Raw genomic sequence first — 19,108 nt, 5'->3', positions numbered from 1 at the left:
ATTTATTTTTTTATTTTTTTAATATAGACTTTGCTAGATTATTTTTGCATTTCACATGTTGGATTAGATTGATATAGATGGATAGTTTTTTATCTGTGTCGAGAATTTTGTTTCTCCAGATTTGTTTTGTTGGGACGGTAACCTCAATAAACTTCTGTATTTTCACTTCTACGTGTCTTGGCGTCTCAGGTTTCTTTAATCCATGAGAACTGCTAGCAGGACATAAGGCAGTGATAACGGACTCAGCCCTGTGCTCGGTGACAATCAATGCAGAAAACAGACGGCGATACGCTCAGCCAGCCGGAGTTCCACTTTACAGGCAGAAACGAAACCCCCAGCTCAAGTTTTTAAAAGGAAACAAAGCAGGGACAGCGGGGCCCACCAGGCCTCGTTTACAGACTCTTATCCAATAACTTTGACATTTTTTAGATTAGAAAGTACGCAAGTCAATCTTTACCTCAGATATCCCCTTTCACAGCCAACTTTATCACAAACTAAGACGTATTAAAGAACAAAAAGTGCTTACAGCGAGAAGGGGGTCTCGATTATACTGGCACCGACAGAGCAGGACAAAAAAAAAAAAACAACAACATTTGAAAGACTCGGCTGTGAAGAATGCAAACTTCACCAGCAGCCCGCGGTTTCACATCATTTTTGGGCATCACAGGTTTAAAAAAAAAAAGAAGTGAAAAAAGGAGAAATGGTGACTGCAATCGGCCTTCAGCACAGTCGAGAGTCAAAGGCAGTAAAGCGTTCAGCTGTGCGAGATAACGCATTAATGATGGAGACGAGGAATGGCGTGGAGGACTCTGCTACTTACAGTCTTAATCTCAATATAAGGCCCCCTAACCCCCTGGAAGTTAACATGAAATTGAACTTTCTTTGCTTTGTCCGTATAGCCGAGTGTTAGTTAAGCCAGTTAGATAATCGTCACACTACTAGAAGAACGGCCTGTCAGATATGTTTGCAAACAGGAGACTGGCATACGTTTTTCTGAATGTGCTTAACGTGCCTGAAGTACGACTGTAAGACCAAACTTAGAGAAATGAAACAAGATAAATAAGCCGTAAACAGAACTCTCTTTAAGCCAGAACTTCTCTTTTCTTTAACATCACATTTATTATTATTATTTTTTTTTTTAACTGTTTTGCTTTGAAATTTTACTAAAACTTTTAAAAATGAAGATATTTGGTGAGCGGAATCATTTGAACACGCGTCGCACTATTGCCAGGACTGTCCTATGAAGCAAACCTCAAGATGCAGAACTTTGGTGACTTGGTATAAACGCAGCTACACTTGGTCTGGTGGTGCAGGGACAACAACCTGCAAGTGAACGAGAGAACTGGAGGGGGACCTCCAAAGTGCCAAGAAGCCTCCATGACCAGTCACCATCCAGGGGGAGGACGTGGATGTGGAGCAAAGTTACAAGGACCAGGGGCCTCGTGTATAACGGCGCGTGTAGAATTCACACTAAAACTGGGCGTATGGATAAGAGCAGAAATGTGCGTACGCACAGAAAGATTCAGATGCACTAAATCATGTGAACGTCAACTGCCATGCACTTCTGCTCCATAAATCCCAGTCAGCGTGAAATGTAACGCATGTGCCTGCCATCCCGTCCCACCCCAAGTAAATTTTCAAATCAATATACCATATCTACTCACAGATAAGTTGGGACTTGATTTTACTGTATAATTTCTGATGTTTGATAATGTCGGTCGTATCAGTCGAATGATGAAACTCACACTATTGATCCAAGAGATTACGATATTTGGTGAGTGGAATCATCTGAAAACATGTCACACTACTGCCAGGACTGTCCTATGAAGCAAACCTCAAGATGCAGAACTTTGGTGACTTGGTATAAATGCAGCTACACTTGGTCTGGTGGTGCAGGGACGACAACCTGCAAGTGAACGAGAGAGCTGGAGGGGGACCTCCAAAGTGCCAAGAAGCCTCCATGACCAGTCACCATCCGGGGGAGGACATGGACGTGACGCAGAGTTACAAGGACCAGGGGCCTCGTGTATAACGGCGCGTGTAGAATTTACACTAAAACAGGGCATATAGACAAAAGCGGAAATGTGCGTACGCACAGAAAAATTCTGATGCACAAAACCATGCGAACGTCAACTTCCATGCACTTCCGCTCCATAAATCCCAGCCAGCGTGAAATGTAACACATGTGCCTGCAGCTCCGTCCCACCCCAACTAAATTTGCAAATCAATATACCGTATCTACTCGCGGATAAGTTGGGACTTGATTTTACTGTATAATTTCTGAAGTTTGATAATGTCGGTCGTATCAGTCGAATGCTGAAACTCATGCTATTGATCCAAGAGATTACGATAGGCCAATGTCCACCTGAGAGAGTAACCACGCTGAATTTTTTTTCCTGTGTATTGTGCCTAGTGACCACACAGTAATACCCAAACTATTCCGAAGCGACGTTTGCACTGTTTTGTGTATCTTACACCCTCAAACACCTTTATCGTAAGAGCACCCCTTATCTACGATGGAGCATTCGATCAGAAGAAAATATGAAGCTGGTTTGAAATTAAAAGTCGTTGAAGGGGCAAAAGAAATTGGTAAGTGCGTTGCTGCAACAAAATTCAATGTTTCTGAGAAACTGGTGTGAGATTAGAGGATGAAAGAAGATGTAAAAAAAATAAAATAAATTCAAGGGTCGCATTTTTCAATGGGTGTATAAGTTGGGGTGTGATTTTATGATCGATTTTTTGGTTTCAAGACCTGACTTATACGCGAGTATATACGGTAAATAGCTCCTTCTGTTCAGTGTTAGGTTAAAAGACAATGGCAAAAGAGAGAGAGGTTAGGAGCCTGCGCTGAAAAATGACCAACCACCTCAGGATCCCAGATTAGGACCCGAGTGCAGCCATGTGACGGGTGACACCTCAACACCACACGAGTTCAGATGGAATGGAATCAATGCGAGTTTTTTATGGTGGCTGGAGTGCCAGTTCTGCCACCAACCCCCAGGTTTTTCGCTGTATGGTGGACGGCCTACTTGCAGGGTGGATGCAGATTAACGTCACACCCAGGATGGAGCAATTGTAGGTTAAGGGTCTTGCTTAAGGACCCAATGAAGCAGAGTCACGTTTGGGGTTTAGGGGATCTGAACCAGGAACCTTGTGATTACCAGTGCAGATCCCTACCTCAGAGCCACCACTCCGTGGTAAAGGCAAAAAGCATGTGGGGGAAAACAAAAAGAATTTCAGTGAATACAAAGAGGAGGCAAGAAAAAAACTTACTGTTTGTTGGCTTAAGCAGTGGTATGAGCAACGAAAGTATGGCGGAGACACTCGAAAATCCAAGTCCAGAAATAACAAAAAGAAGAGGTTAGATATCACAGTCGACGTGAAAAGGCGAGTTGCTGCCCCCCCCCCCATCTGTTCATTTTGTTTCAGACAATATCATAAAAGCTGACCCACAGTGCGACAGTCAGTTGGTGATGACGCTGTGCTGAGGAGGTCTTCGGCCGCTGGCTTCACGCACATCTCTGACTCGGAAATCGCTGGGACGCCATCTGGCTGTGTGCTGACAGACACAAAATGTAATTAAATTTGTAAACGATATGCGATTAATTTCAGTGTATTTGATAAATCCCACGTCATTGATGCGAATATGAAAAAGGTAAATGGCACAGAAACAGTAGCACTGCTTTGATACTGGGTGCTCCCAGTTTGCAAAACCAAGCAGAAACGAGCGTATGAAAGATAGGGGGCTACCGTGAAAATGTACGTGGCTTTACGCCAAGTTTAGTTTTTATGCACCTCAAAGTGTGCGTGAAAACGGGCGTACGCACCGTTCACACATGAGACCCCAGCACACTGGACTGGTCTGACAACACAAGAAGGGCCTTGAGAAGACTGGACTTGCTAAGGAGACTCCATCCGGTCTTCTGTGCGGCAAACTACTGGAGATGGTCTACCAGTCCATAGTAGCCAGTGTGGTGGTCCATGCTGCGGTCTCCTGGAGAAGCGGCCTGAGCTCAAAAGCTGCACAAACTAAGGAGGAGAGCCTGCACCTTCAGAGAGTGAACTCTGGACACACTGGAAAGCTGTTGTGGAAAAGGAGGACGGATGTCATCATGGAAAATGCTCTCCATCCCTTTCAGAAGGCGCTCTCTCCCTCTTAGAGAACTGTGAACCTCAACAGGCGGGCTACGCCACCCCAACCCAGCACAGACAGACGCAGAGGCACAACTCCAGGCGCACAGGACTCTCTTTTCTTTTCCCTTGTAGTGAACGGGGAAGCCGTTGTATAACACAGTCCCAAAAGCACAAGCACAATACAATTCTTTCCTTCTCTCTTTTCTCTCCTTTACTCCTCCCGTCTTTGGCTCCTTTTATAAACGCACCCAGAAGTGCTCCAGGTGCTTGATGACCTATTTCCAGGTGTGGCGGAAGAGCTGCCCTCCAGGGCTCAGCAGTAATTGTAACACCAACCTGGCAGTGCCAACAGATCCCAACAGGGCTGCTGCACCAAACTCCAACTCCCATGAAGCCCTACCTGAGTCCCAGGCACCACTTCAACCCGGGGGCTGCCATCTAACACTCTGGATAGGCCGACTCCCCTGGTCCTCCCAGTGTGAAGGGGTCCCAGCCGTCCGCCACAATCACAGCGTGCTAAGAAGCGGCTCCGGGGGTCTTTTTTACCTGCTGCGTTCAGGCAACTCAAATCTACCCGATGCACTTATTTTAATTTATTTACTGATTTAATCGACTGACTAGCTGGCTGGATTATCCCGTTTGTGAGTTTGTATCTTTGTTTTTTATGTTTCTGCTGCTGTACGCATTTGAATTTCCCCCTATGGGATTAATAAAGTATTTTCCAATCTAATAGGATTTTTTAAAATAGACAAGTTGGTCATTTTGTAGCCGGATTGTCTTTGGAAAGCTTTGCCATCAGCTACACAGTTCTGGTGCTTTCTGTCTGAGCTGTAAACTTTGACCCAACGTGTGTCTAATTGATTCAGAGTGTAACTCGTTTCATAACCCAGAGGACATTAGAAACGGGCGCATAACGCACTACGATATGAGACAAAATGTCACAAGAAAGGTCAAAGTCATTAGAAAGAAAGCTCCCAGGAGGCCGTGCTCTCCAAGCAGGGCTATAAGAAAGAGAAGTGACTTCAGAGGTTATCACGTTGGGGCGTTGTGTGCCAAGCCGATAGTCTGTACTTGAAATAAAAAAATAAATAAATAAAAACTTACGTTAACACGAGAGCTTATCACCTTGATATGATCAGAATAAAAAAAAAACAAATGAAACTTCAAATTGTTTTACTCTTCATAAAGATGAAAAAGAAAACTAAACTCTGCATGAATTAAGCCAGAGAAAAATAACCAAAATTGGTTTTGGATGCATCAACATCAAGTTCTAGCCGAGCCCGTCCAGCAATGCCTATCCCCACTGGGGTGTGCTGGGATTGAATCAGTACGACATTATGGTTTTTACGTATTCCTCTACATCTGGAAAGGTGAATCTGCTGAAGAGATTTTGTCCCTGGCATTTCCCACGGCCACGTTTAATTCAAATGCACTGATCAGCCTCCGAGTTATCGTATTCACCGTGTTGTATGGGTTCTGGAAAAGGGAAACATTTGGGGAAGCAGAACGAGGGGACACAGGCCCTAAGGCAGCTGCCATTTAACTTCTTCCCTTCCCTTCGGGCAGCACGGTGGCACAGTGGTAGCGCTAATGCCTCGCAGTTAGGAGACCAGGGTTCGCTTCCCAGGTCCTCCCTGCATGGAGAGCACTTTAAGTAGTAAGAAAAGAGCTATAATAAATGTAAAAAATTATTATTATTATCATTATTGGGCCACATTCCCACTACTGTGTTTCTTTGTTTTTGTGATTAACTTTTTCTTTTTATTAAACAAAAGACAAAATGATAGGATCTAAGCAACGGACAATCATGCATTACAAAAGAGGGTGGCACAGTGGGAGCAGTAAGGAGACCAGAGGTCCTCCCTTTGTGGAATCTGCAGGTTCTCCTTGGGTTTTCCTCCCACTGTCCAAAGACATTCAGGTTTGGTGAACTGGTCACCCTAAACTGGCCCAAGTGTGTGTTTGGTATGTGTGTGTTCACCCTGCCAATCACTAGTCTGGATTAAGTAGCCCGGGTAAAAACAATTCTGAGAATCAGGCCACCAAAGTAGAGAAGAGGAGAGTTAAGGAGTCACACCAGTGGCAGCACCAGCTGACAGAAAAACAAAGTCAGGGAGCGTCACACATGAGTGTCAGTGGCTCACTCTCCGGATTCATCGGAGAAACGCACTACCACCCCAGGTCAAGAGGGGGCACTGGTGCTAATTATCTGTTCCCTCCACAGTACTGAGAAGATGCCCATTGAGGTCATTTAACTCCACCATTTCCAGTCCCCTCCCAGCTATAAACCACAAGACCACTGGAAGGAGGCATCACTCTGTGGTAAGAGCCCACCACAGGACGGTGATCCTACCTGGCAGCCGACACACAAAAAAAGTCAGGAGTGGTCTCCCCTCGACTCTCTCATATACGGGGATGGATATTTCACAAACTCCCACCGACACGGAAAAGAAGTGTGGATGCTGTCGTGGGGGGCAAACTCCATATTAATGCCCATACGTTTGGAGTGGGATGTCCTGCAAGCTCAGTTAGGTTTATGGTCAAGTGTTGCTGACAAGCCTGTGGCTGCGTGGTGCACAGTGGCGTTCATGCGCTTTGTCAACGGAAAAAAATCGCAAGTGCTCTCCCCGTGACTTTCTCATATACTCAGATATGGGTATAGACGGATATTTGAGGATTATATTTTAATATCACATACATTAAGAACCATCAACAACAAATCAATAATCTATTGAACAATTATTATAAAAGTAAAGTTCAATAAATTGGACTCTGCAGCTGCATGAAGAAAAGGTAAAGTACCACTGCCGGTTAGTGGAAATAAACCCAAAGTTGATAGAAATCAACGTTTTGTACCTAAAACTTGTGTGCAAAATTTGGTTGACCGAAGTGAAAGCGCACTCAAGTTATCGTGTTTATACAGAGACACACGAACAATTCCAAAAATGGTATTTTCGGACTCGGGGAGGTCTAAAACGTCGAGATTCATCAAAATGTTGGACGATTACAATACTTTCCTACAATAAAGTAAAAAACAAACCTTCTAGAAAGTCCAACAGTACTGGCCGGGCTGAATATGCTTAGCTTCAGGCGGATGACCCGTTCTGAAGTGCAGGTGGGATGACTGATGACGGATTCGCCACTGCACCCGCCCATTGTGAACGTATCTGTGGTGGGTCACAACACTCAATGGCTGCTTTGAGGGGTCTGTGATCGGGGAAATGCAACATCGGAGAGAAGAGGAAAGCTAAACTGAATGAAGTATGGCGAGGAACATCGAGGCAGTCGAACTTGTAATCGTGCATCTTGAGATCTTAATGTGCGCTCAGGTTTGTAAGTCATGATAAGTTCAGACAATTAAGCCGGACCTCTGCCATTTAATGCTTTATATGTTAAAAGGAGGATTTTGAAATCTGCCCTAAACTTAACCGGGAGCCAGTGTAAAGATTTAAAAACTGGAGTTATGTGTTCGTATTTTCTGGTTCTTCTAATAATTCTTGCAGCAGCATTTTGGATTAACTGGAGGCTGAATAAAGAACAGTTTGAACATCCAGTGAACACCGACCGCATTGCAGTAGTCAATCCTACTAGAGATAAATGCAGGAATTAATTTCCCAGAATCCTGTTTATTTAGAAAGTGCCTTAATTTCCCAAAATCTTTAATAAAATAAAAAGACAAAGAGTAGAAGACAAAGTAGAACGTCGTAAAGAGGTTCAGAACATTGGCTCGGTACACATACAGAGCAGGTTAGTGATGATGAAAGTAGTAAAATTCGAAAGTCTCACAAAAATGATAGTAAAGATCACATTAGTGCTAACGAACGGAAATAACAGAACAGCGAAAAGAGATCGAATATATGGACACAGGTGATATGACAGAAATATGTAGATATTGTTTGGATTTAAACTTTAAGTTGGAGACTTGTAGATCGTCTAATTCGTGTTGCCATCAGGGAATAGTAGAGTTTCTTCCCAATGGAGAGGCGTATCCACGAGAATTAAAAGATTTGTTATTTGGTGAAAGTGAAATCCATAAACACTACAGGCAAAATATCCGAATGTACAATAATCTGTTCGCGTTCGCATCAGTCAATGGTCAAAACGGAGATTTACACAATTCATGACCACACGCTATGAGAATCTGCGGCCCCGTGATAATTAAAGCTACAACAAGTTTAACTTTAAAGAAACCACAATTCGGTCAGGTGTGTATGTATGATCATGGAGAAGCGATGCAACATACAATCGAAACAGTTAAACGATCGGACGTATTAGAAATTCTACAGACACTAATGGATACAAAAATCATATGTCTAAAAGTATCGCACTTTACACAAAATGTATATTTAGTTCTGTTATGCATGCGTAACAATTGCCATGAAAATAACAATCGGTTTAAATTGTACATCTACATCCCCATACGCAAGCAGCAGATCCGCGAAGCGACTATCGCGTTGGACCCGTCCGGGGGTTGGCGAGTAAAGCGAGCAGAGGCAGAGCCCCCTAGTCTTATATATAAACGTCTACGCGTGAAAGTGTGCATCTGTCTGTCTGTCTGTCTTCAAGTGTGAGGCTACAGCATGAGACTCAAAGGAAGCGACTGTCGCCAAAATGAAACCTCCGAGGAGACGGAAACTCCTTTAGCCGCCGATACACAATCAATGCGATTGATTGATGTTTTGTTTTTTTTTCCCAGCACGGGCTTACACAACTAGTATAAAATAAAAAGGCCACTACAGCGGACTGAACACCATAAAGACGAAGTGCGACACCATAAAGGTTCCTAAAAACATCTTTGTTATCCAGTGGGAGACTGGGAGTGCGAGAATGAGAATGAGAAACAGACATGGAGCAACGGCAGAAGCAGCGGCGGTGGCCAAAAGTGCAATTGGAGCCTCGGATTCTGTTGGCTGCAGTGCAGCTCCTTCAGCGCCTCCTCCATGATCTGCGCACGTACGAGTCCGGCGTGAAACTTCCGTCGTGTTTACACGTAACGCAGCCTGGAAAACAAGATCCTGGCCATTCCTGACTGAACTTTGTGGTGCCGAGATGACCGTGGGTTTCCCAAACTGTCCTTAATGAGCAGGTCACTGGACAACATCTGTGTCACGAGTCCCAAGTAATCAAATCAGGTCAAAGTTTCTTGCAGTCAACTTACAATGTGAAAGGGGCAGAGGGGCGCATTATGACAAGGGGGTCTGTTAATGGCAAATCCGTGCGATTAACTTTCCTCTTCAGGGATTACTCATTAGAGCTTCTTCTTCTTTACATACAGCAAAGTGACAACCAGTGACATCAGACTGGGGGCTTTGACACACATTTAAGGAACTTTTAAACCCCTACAGGGGAGAAAAAAAAAGTAAACAAATCAAAACAGAGGTGTCCTCAGAGTCCGTGTGCATTACCAGTTACGATGACAGTGACGGTTTGCTAAGCTCCAGCACACAGTGAGTGGCAGGTAAACGTTTGGGCCCCCTTCCTTAAAATGTCTGTTAAGTGAGCAGAAGATGAACTGAAGTTCAAGATGAGCCATTTCTTGTCAGCATTTTATACAAGATTAGTGCACTGGCTTTGTTTGGTATAATTGTACAGTGAAAAAAGGAAAGGAGCACCGTGCAAAAGTTTGGGCACCCCAAGATATCGGAGGTCCCAGATCACGTTTCCCGAGGTGGTCTCAGACCTTCATTAGCTCGTTCACAGTCATCGTTAGGTGATGCAAAATGCCAAAAGCTGTAGAAACTCTCAGACTCCTCAAACCTCGTCTGAACAATCGGCAGCTGCCTGGCACTCTGAAGAATCAAAGAGTTGATGGCCACAAAGCAGGAGAAGGTGACAAAACGACAGTGAAGGCTTTTCAGGTCCCCGTTACCTCAGTTTGTAATGTTATCAAGAAATGGCAGTTAACAGGAATGGTGGTGGTCTGGAAGACCAAGAAAACTTTCTGAAAGACCCGCTTGTTGGATTGCTAGAAAGGTAAATAAAAACCTCCGTTTGACTGCAAAAGAAGATTTAGCTGACTCTGGAGAGGTGGGGTGGTGGTCCACTGTTCTCAACAAATGTGACCTTCATGGTAGAGTCAGAGGACGGCACGGTGGCGCAGTGGTAGTGCTGCTGCCTTACAGTTAGGAGACCCGTCTGGGTTCGCTTCACGGGTCCTCCCTGTGTGGAATTCGCATGTTCTTCCCCATGTCTGCGTGGGTTTCCTCCAAGGAAAGGTGCATTGGCGATTCTAAATTGTCCCTAGTGTGTGTGTGTGTGTGTGTGTGTGTGTGTGTGTGTGTGTGTGTGTGCTGGCGCCCTGCCCGGGGTTTGTTTCCTGCCTTGCGCCCTGTGTTGGCTGGGATTGGCTCCAGCAGACCCCCCCATGACCCTGTAATTAAGATATAAGAAAACCTGTCCCACATCCTCTCCACAAAATTCAGTGCCTGAAGTGAGCAAATGAACATCTAAACAAGCCTGAGGCATTGTGGGAAAAAGTCCTGTGGACTGAGGAGGTCAAAACAGAACGTTTTGGCCACAATGTGCAAAAGTTTGTTTGGAGAAAAACGGGGATGAATTCTAAATTTTAATTGAATTTTAAATCGCATATTAATCAGATTACTAGAACACTTAAGAAATATAGCAAGAGAATGCGGAGAAATGAGTTCACGCTTTCGTTTTCAGTCGACTAGATTAGTGTCTCAGGACCACCCAAAAAAGACATAAATCAGTTAGAATGAGTGCAGAATGGAGCGGCCAGAATCCTAACTAGGAAAAGAAAATCCGAGCAGATCACGCCAGTCTGAGCGTCACTACACTGGTTACCTGTGCTATTTAGAATTGACTTTAAAATACTGCTGATGGTTTACAAAGCCTTCAATAATCTCGCTCCTTCTCATATCTCACAATGTCTGTCACCTTACACTCCTAATCGTAACCTTAGATCTTCAAATGAGGGTCTGCTTAGAACTCCAAGAGCGAAACTTAAAGAAGTGGTGAGGCGGGCGAGTGGCCTTCTGCTGTTAGGCGCCTCACATCTGGAACACGAGTTTAACGATATGGTGGAGCACTTTAAAAAAAATTCTAAAAACCCGTCATTGTAACATGTCCCCTGTGAAGCTTAAAGTCTCAATTCACGATCCAGGACTTGGGCTATCCTGCAAAGCAGAGAGAGGAAATAACACACCGTCAGCGATCCAGCGCTTTGGGGGATTGAAGACCCCCATAAACCAATGGATACTGGTGCAACACGGTCAATGAGATTTGTACCCCCAAAGAACATCAGCATGGCAGTTCAAAAACAGATGAGCCACACAGTTTCCAATGCCAGGACTGCCAGCAGGAGAGATGGGCCAAGGAAGTCACTGTGCACTGGAGAGAATCCGAAGGACTGGAAAATGGCAAATATCATCCCGTTATATAAAAAGGGTGACCGGGCAGAGCCAAACAACTACAGGCCAGTAAGCTTAACATGAAACATCACAGGAAAATTAATGGAAGGAATTATTAAGGAGAAGATTGAGCAACACCTGGCAAGGACAGGACAGTCAACGTGGGGTCAGAAGAGGGAGGTCGTGTTTTACTAACAGGCTGGAATTCTATGAGGAGGCAACAAAAGGATACGACCAGAGTGGAGCAGATGAGATTATTGATCTGCACTTTCAGAAAGCATTTGATGAGGTGCCACATGAGAGGTTGGGCATCAAACTAAAAGAAGTGGGAGTTCAGGGTGGTGTTTTTAGATGGGTGCAGAATTGGCTCAGACACACAAAGCAGAGGGTGATGGTGTGAGGAACCTCATCAGAACTGGCCGATGTTAAGAGTGGTGACCAGCAGGGGGCAGTGTGGGGGGCGCTGCTATTTATTTTTATATGCATTATATTTAATATCGATGCCTTCAAACGAAACCTAAAAACTTATCTTTTTAGAAAGGCTTTTTGCTAAATTATTTCTATAGATTTTTTTGTTTGTTAATTTTATTCTTATTTTGTAGCACTTTGAGATTGTTAAATATAAAGCACGATATAAATAAAATCTATTATTATTATTTATTATTAAATGATTTAGATAGAAGGGCGGCACGGTGGCGCAGTGGTAGCGCTGCTGCCTCACAGTTAGGAGACCCGGGTTCGCTTCCCGGGTCCTCCCTGTGTGGAGTCTGCATGTTCTCCCCGTGTCCGCGTGGGTTTCCTCCCACAGTCCAAAGACACGCAGGTTAGGTGGATTGGCGATTCTAAATTGTCCCTAGTGTGTGCTGTTTGTGTGTGTCCTGCGGTGGGTTGGCACCCAGGATAGGTTCCTGCCTTGTGCCCTGTGCTGGCTGGGATTGGCTCCAGCAGACCCCCGTGACCCTGTATTCGGATTCAGCGGGTTAGACAATGGATGGATGGATGGATGATTTAGATAGGAATATAAGTAACAAGCTGGTTCAGTTTGCAGTTGATACCAAGATAGGTGGATCAGCAGATAATTTGGAATCCGTTATATCATCACAGAAGCACTTGGACAGCAGACAGGCTTGGGCAGATTTGTGAACAATGAGATTTAATGTCAGTAAATGTAAAGAATTACACATAGGAAGTAAAAATATGAGGTTTGAATACACAATGGGCGGTCGGAAAATCAAGAGTCCACCTTATGAGAAGGATTTAGGAGTCACAGTGGACTCTAAGCTATCGACTTCCAGACAGTGTTCAGAAGCCATTAAGAAGGCAAACAGACTGTCAGGTTATATAGCGCCTTGACGTGTGGAGTACAAGTCACAGGAGGGTCTGTTCAAGCTTTATAACACACTGGTGAGGCCTCATGTGGAGTACTGGGTGCAGTTTTGGTCTCCATGCTACAAAAAGGACATAGCAGCACAAGAGAAGGTCCAGAGAAGAGCGACCAGGCTGATTCAGGGCTACAGGGGATGAATTAGGAGGAAAGATTAAATGAGCTGAGCCTTTAGAGTTTAAGCAAAAGAAGATTAAGAGGAGACCTGACTGAAGTGTTTAAAATTATGAAGGGAATTAGTGCAGCGGATCAATACGGTGACTTTAAAATGAGTTCATCAAGAACACGGGGACACAGTTGGAAACTTGTGAAGGGTGAATTTCGCACAAACATTAGGAAGATTTTTTTTTTTTTTACACAAAGAGCGATAGACACTTGGAATAAGCGACCAAGTAGTGTGGTGGACAGGAAGACGTTAGGGACTTTCAAAACTCGACTTGATGTTTTCTTGGAAGAGGACTGGCGAGCTTTTCTGGGCTGAATGGCCCGTTCTCGTCCAGATTGTTCTAATGTTAGCAGCAAGTTGTTTCATCCAATTTGGTTCCCCCCCCCCGTTCCCCACTGGCAAAAACATCAATCAAACCACAACATTAGTGATGTTTCACAATCAGGGCGTGGACAGAAATCAATACTAGACCTTGGACTTCTCTACGGACCATCGCAAGGTCCAAATTCCATTCTCTTTAAAAAAAAAAACAAAAGTCATCCACCTTTATGAACGCCACACCTGCAGTGAGGGACCCCCGAGAAGCTGCAATTGTGTCTATATCACAGGTGACAATCACGTACTCAATTAATTTCATATCACAAAACAGGGGCACAGAGTAATAAATGACCAGAAAATGACGACACACTGCCAGACTCCCACTGCACCGCGATGAAGTCGGACAACACAACTCAGTCGGTTTGGGCGAAGCACAATGCAGCCGTCCTCTCTGCTGCACTGCAGGTTCTAGCTTGTCTGTAGTCCATCATGCACAATACGATTTAATAAAATACTTTGAAGGAAAAGTGAAGAGAAAAAACTGAAGGGAGGAGTAACTCTCAATCCTTTTAGGCTCCAAATCATTTGGATGACGTACTGTGGAGTTGCTCCTTTCTGTGAGAGGACATCGACCTGACATGGCGGAGTCAAAACACTAATGAGACGTGAAATTAAAGAAGACCTCCTAGTGACAAGGACTGGTTTCTGATTAGGCAACTGGTTTGAAATAAAAACCTGTAGCTACCCCGGCCCACCAGGACCACCGCCATTGCTCACACCAGCCTTATACCATCATATTATTGGGCAGCACACTGATGTGCCCTGTAGCTCCACACATCCTCGGCAACAGAGGAGATCAAGAGAAAGGAGGAGGAAGAAAAGAACCGTGTTATGTATATTTGGAGCAAAAGAAAAACGGTGTGTTGTCTGGCAAGCTTGGTACCCCTCGAGACGGGGTTGGCGGGTGAGCCGTATGCCTCCTGGTGGTCCACAATAGACAGATATGAAAGGTGCTATATGACAGGGAGAAGACGGGAATTTGATGTCAGGCTGAGAGTTTATGCCGGAACTTCAATCACTGCTGATGAATAATTACAAAGATGTGCTTGTTTTGTATTTTTTTTCTGCCATGAAGTGCCAACTACCCAACCTCATCCCCCCCCACCCCACGTGCCAATCACACTTTCAATTGTGGCGATGTCCCAATTTTCAAACCGTCCTCCTTAATAGAATTTACACGTCAGGTTGGGCCTAAGAAGACACAAACACCAAAGCCGATCCGTTTGACCCCCCGACTGAACTACAGAGCATCCAGAAAGTATTCCCAGCGCTTCATCACTTTCTCCACATTTTCTTATGTTACAGCCTTATTCCAAAATGGATTCAATTCATTTTTTTCCTCAGAATTCTACACACAACACCCCATAATGACAACATGAAAAAAGTTTACTTGAGGTTTTTGCAAATTTATTAAAAATAAAAAAACTGAGAAATCCCATGTCCATAAGTATTCACAGCCTTTGCCATGAAGCTCCAAATTGAGCTTGGGTCCATCCTGTTTCCCCTGATCATCCTTGAGATGTTTCTGCAGCTTCATTGGAGTCCACCTGTGGTCAATTCAGTTGATGTGACATGATTTGGAAAGGCACACACCTGTCTATAGAAGGTCCCACAGTTGACAGTTCATGTCAGAGCACAAACCAAGCATGAAGTCAAAGGAATTGTCTGTAGACCTCCGACACAGGATTGTCTCGAGGCACAAATCTGGGGAAGGTTACAGAAAAATGTCTGCTGCTTTGAAGGTCCCAATGAGCACAGTGGCCTCCATCATCAGTAAGTGGAAGAAGTTCGAAACCACCAGGACTCTTCCTAGAGCTGGCCGGCCATCTAAACTGAGCGATCGGGGAGAAGGGCCTTAGTCAGGGAGGTGACCAAGAACCCGATGGTCACTCTGTCAGAGCTCCAGAGGTCCTCTGTGGAGAGAGGAGAACCTTCCAGAAGGACAACCATCTCTGCAGCAATCCACCAATCAGGCCTGTATGGTAGAGTGGCCAGACTGAAGCCACTCCTTAGTAAAAGGCACATGGCAGCCCGCCTGGAGTTTGCCAAAAGGCACCTGAAGGACTCTCAGACCATGAGAAACAAAATTCTCTGGTCTGATGAGACAAAGATTGAACTCTTTGGTGTGAATGCCAGGTGTCACGTTTGGAGGAAACCAGGCACCGCTCATCACCAGGCCAATACCATCCCTACAGTGAAGCATGGTGGTGGCAGCATCAGGAACTGGGAGACTAGTCAGGATAAAGGGAAAGATGACTGCAGCAATGTACAGAGACATCCTGGATGAAAACCTGCTCCAGAGCGCTCTTGACCTCAGACTGGGGCGACGGTTCATCTTTCAGCAGGACAACGACCCTCAGCACACAGCCAATATATCAAAGGAGTGGCTTCAGGACAACTCTGTGAATGTCCTTGAGTGGCCCAGACTTGAATCTGATTGAACATCTCTGGAGAGATCTTAAATGGCTGTGCACCGACGCTTCCCATCCAACCTGATGGAGCTTGAGAGGTGCTGCAAAGAGGAATGGGCGACACTGGCCAAGGATAGGTGTGCCAAGCTTGTGGCATCATATTCAGAAAGACTTGAGGCTGGAATTGCTGCCAAAGGTGCATCGACAAAGTATTGAGCAAAGGCTGTGAATACTTATGGACATGGGATTTCTCAGTTTTTTATTTTTAATAAATTTACAAAAACCTCAAGTAAACTTTTTTCATGTTGTCATTATGGGGTGTTGTGTGAAGAATTCTGAGGAAAAAAATGAATTGAATCCATTGTGGAATAAGGCTGTAACATAACAAAATGTGGAACAAGTGATGAAGCACTGGGAATACTTTCTGAATGCTCTGTACTAAGGGGGTGCGGTGGGGCTGCCTGTCCTGAAAGCGTTCACCACTGGACACCGCAGCCGAGTTACTAAACACGAGGGACTCGTTCATTAAGTCCTTGCCATTTATCGTTTGGCAGATGCCCTCATCTAAGGGGCCTCATGACATCCAAAACACAGTCAGCTCCGTTACTTTTGTTTTTCCACTTGGAGCACCGGCGGCAAGTGAAGTGACCTGTGCAGGGTCGCAGGGTCACAGGGTGCCAGGGGTGGGATTTGAATGAACCACCTCATGATGTGAAGTCTAAAGCCTTAACCAGCACGCCACACTGCCTGCCTCTCTTATGAATTACAACCATTCATCCATTTTCTCCACTTATTTATTCCATTACAGGGTGCCCACCAAACGGGCAAGGCTTCCAGATGCACTTTTTTTTTTTTTTTTTAAAAAGTATTTTGAGGGGAAAACCACTGACTTGGTGGAGTGCATTGGGTTGTCTATTTTTAAAGTGTACCAAATTACTCATCACCGTTCTTAAAACTGGAAGGGGCAAACATCCCTCCACCCCACTTCTCTCCATGCTTTACACTCCAAGGTGGACCCCCACCCCAATTTAATACTGTTTTAGATATTAGTCCACTGACAGCCTTCGTAATTTACTGCGATGATCAACTTTTGATGAAGCAAAGACAATAAACAGACACAGCATACAAAGTAACCCGATCCACCCTCTCCCACCCAGTCTGAGAAAAGGGATAAAGAAAAAAATTCAGACGTGAGTGTCGGTGGGCTCTGCGCCTTAGGAACCAAGTGACCCAAACTCTTCTCTAACATTTCGGTAATCGTTTACCGCTCTGAAGCTGACCTTTCTGGTCATAAAACAGGTCATTACGATAGAGAATTCCTAATTAATTGCAGAATTCCGGTATTTGAGGGCTCCTCCCGAGTGCCTCTTTCTCTTTGCACGATTTGGCTCAAAAACTAATCAGCACATCGTCATCACATAACAGACTGAAGTTTCAACTTTGGGATTTTTTTCCATCCTGCCATTTTAGCTGTAAACCATCCTCAAGAGACTGAGACACACAGACACCCATCATCAAGATAATCGATGTTTTCGGTATCAGGGGACCATAAAACGTCAAAAACTGGAGCTCAAAATTTTTGACGACTCTAATGCTTTCACTCGTCCCCTATAGACGATAGGTTACGTTGGGGGAGAATCAAGCTGGGATTTACACAGTTGAACCCAGGGACTCAATGACACCAATAGAAGCACCGCTGCTCCAAAAGTATTATGTTGTAGGAGGAAGATTGGCATTTGTCAATTTACCAGGACAATAATTATACATTTATATAGCGCCTTTCCCACGCTCACAGCGGGTTTTCAGCTGTCATTGGGCTTGAAATGTTTGCAGGACCAGGCAACCACTCAAAACCTCTAGAATGTCCGTCCCCAGTTAGCCTCAAACTCCCATTTCTGGGATGCGAGTTAAAGGCGGGCTGAGCCAACTTGTGTGCAACTCCGATCACGTGCGCCAAGACCGCCAAGCACTGCGCCACCGTGCCGCACTGCACTGGAATTTAAAATTTCTGAAATCTGAATGAAGAGATCGGCTCGGGTCACCAGCGCCTCATTCAATTGACGTTTGACCAACACCGGCGTGCGATTTCGCGTTTCAGAAGAAGGGAAAACGGACACTCTGTCGGGGTGAAGTCTTGTGAATGTGCACCGTTCTGAACGCGGCTTCATCAGGTCGGCCTGCGCGCCTACCGGCCCGTTTGTGTGCAGCCTCTTTCGAAGGGACAAGCCGTCGTGACCGCCGCAGCGTTTTGCGGACCCAAATACGGCCGAGGAACTCCGATGACGCGGGGCGGCTGAAACCATGAAAGCCAGCACGGGGAGGACCCCTCGGACCGGGCAGTACTGACAAGCGGCTACCGAGCTCGGCGCTCAAACGGATTTCGGGACGGAATGACAGACAGACAGACACGCGGCCGGGCGGGCGAGCTAGCAAGCGGACGGTTGTTGTTGTCGAAGGAGCTGCAAACAAAACGGCGTCTTAGTATTTGTTGTTACCTGAATCCTGGGGTCCACTTCTTCCTCCTCGGGTGAATCAAACTCTTCTTCTAGTGGTGGTCCCTTCTCGCAAGTATCCATTTTAAAAGATGAAAATCCTTTCGGTGCAGTCAGTTCTCCTCCCCCCGGGCTTGTCAAACGCTTGCCAGCCTCCGCAAAGCCGATTCTCCCCCCCACACCGTCTGCGTCGAGTCCGCTCGTTGCGTGGCTCAGGGGGCTTCCTTCTTGTCGCCCTGTCTCGGTGTCTGTCTCTGTCCACGCCACCTTTTCTGCTGTCACTTCACCATCCGCGCTCGGCGACGACGGGCTGACACCCAATAACCGCAGGCTGCCGCTGTTGACGACGACGGGATGGCTCCATTGGCGGCGACCCTGGAACAGAGCAGCAGACGCGCCGAGCGCTACGGACTGGAGTGAAGGGAACGCGCTTTTGCGGCCACGCGCTCTCGTGCGCGCATGTGCCCGCCCCCTTTTTAGTTTTCCCGAACGCGCCTCTCTTGCCCTTTCATCTTTTTTTGTTTTATTTTTTTTAAGCAGAGGTGGTCCTTCTGAGCCCTCGCCTTGCAAAATCAGGCTGTTAGGTAAATGAACCTGGCGAAAAAACCACAGCAATGTACTGGCATCCCGTCTAGGGCTGGGCCTTGACCCCTCGGGATTTCACACAGTCTTCTTATGACATGACATGATGTGATGTGATGCAGGAGACTGAGGCCACCTGCGATGCCAAAGCGGCCTATGCAATCTCGAACGTCTGAAGACAATTGGACTGT

The 19,108-nt window shown here is 45.5% G+C and overlaps 1 protein-coding gene across 1 annotated transcript in view; it reads right to left on the bottom strand.

The window, feature by feature from the left end:
* LOC120516163 (SH3 domain-binding protein 5-like) overlaps window positions 1-18,775 on the bottom strand; it is a 109,368-nt gene extending 90,593 nt beyond the window's left edge. The window contains exon 1 of the mRNA XM_039737640.1: window positions 18,339-18,775. Coding sequence (XP_039593574.1) covers window positions 18,339-18,419 — 81 coding nt within the window. The 5' untranslated portion in view covers window positions 18,420-18,775. The remainder of the gene's footprint in view (window positions 1-18,338) is intronic.
* Between the last annotated feature and the right edge of the window lie 333 nt (window positions 18,776-19,108).

This window comes from Polypterus senegalus, chromosome 15, assembly GCF_016835505.1.
Source record: "Polypterus senegalus isolate Bchr_013 chromosome 15, ASM1683550v1, whole genome shotgun sequence".
NCBI classification, from domain to species: Eukaryota; Metazoa; Chordata; class Cladistia; order Polypteriformes; family Polypteridae; genus Polypterus; species Polypterus senegalus.
The sequence above is the reverse complement of the archived record's forward strand: the minus strand, read 5'-3'. Positions and strand labels throughout refer to the sequence as shown.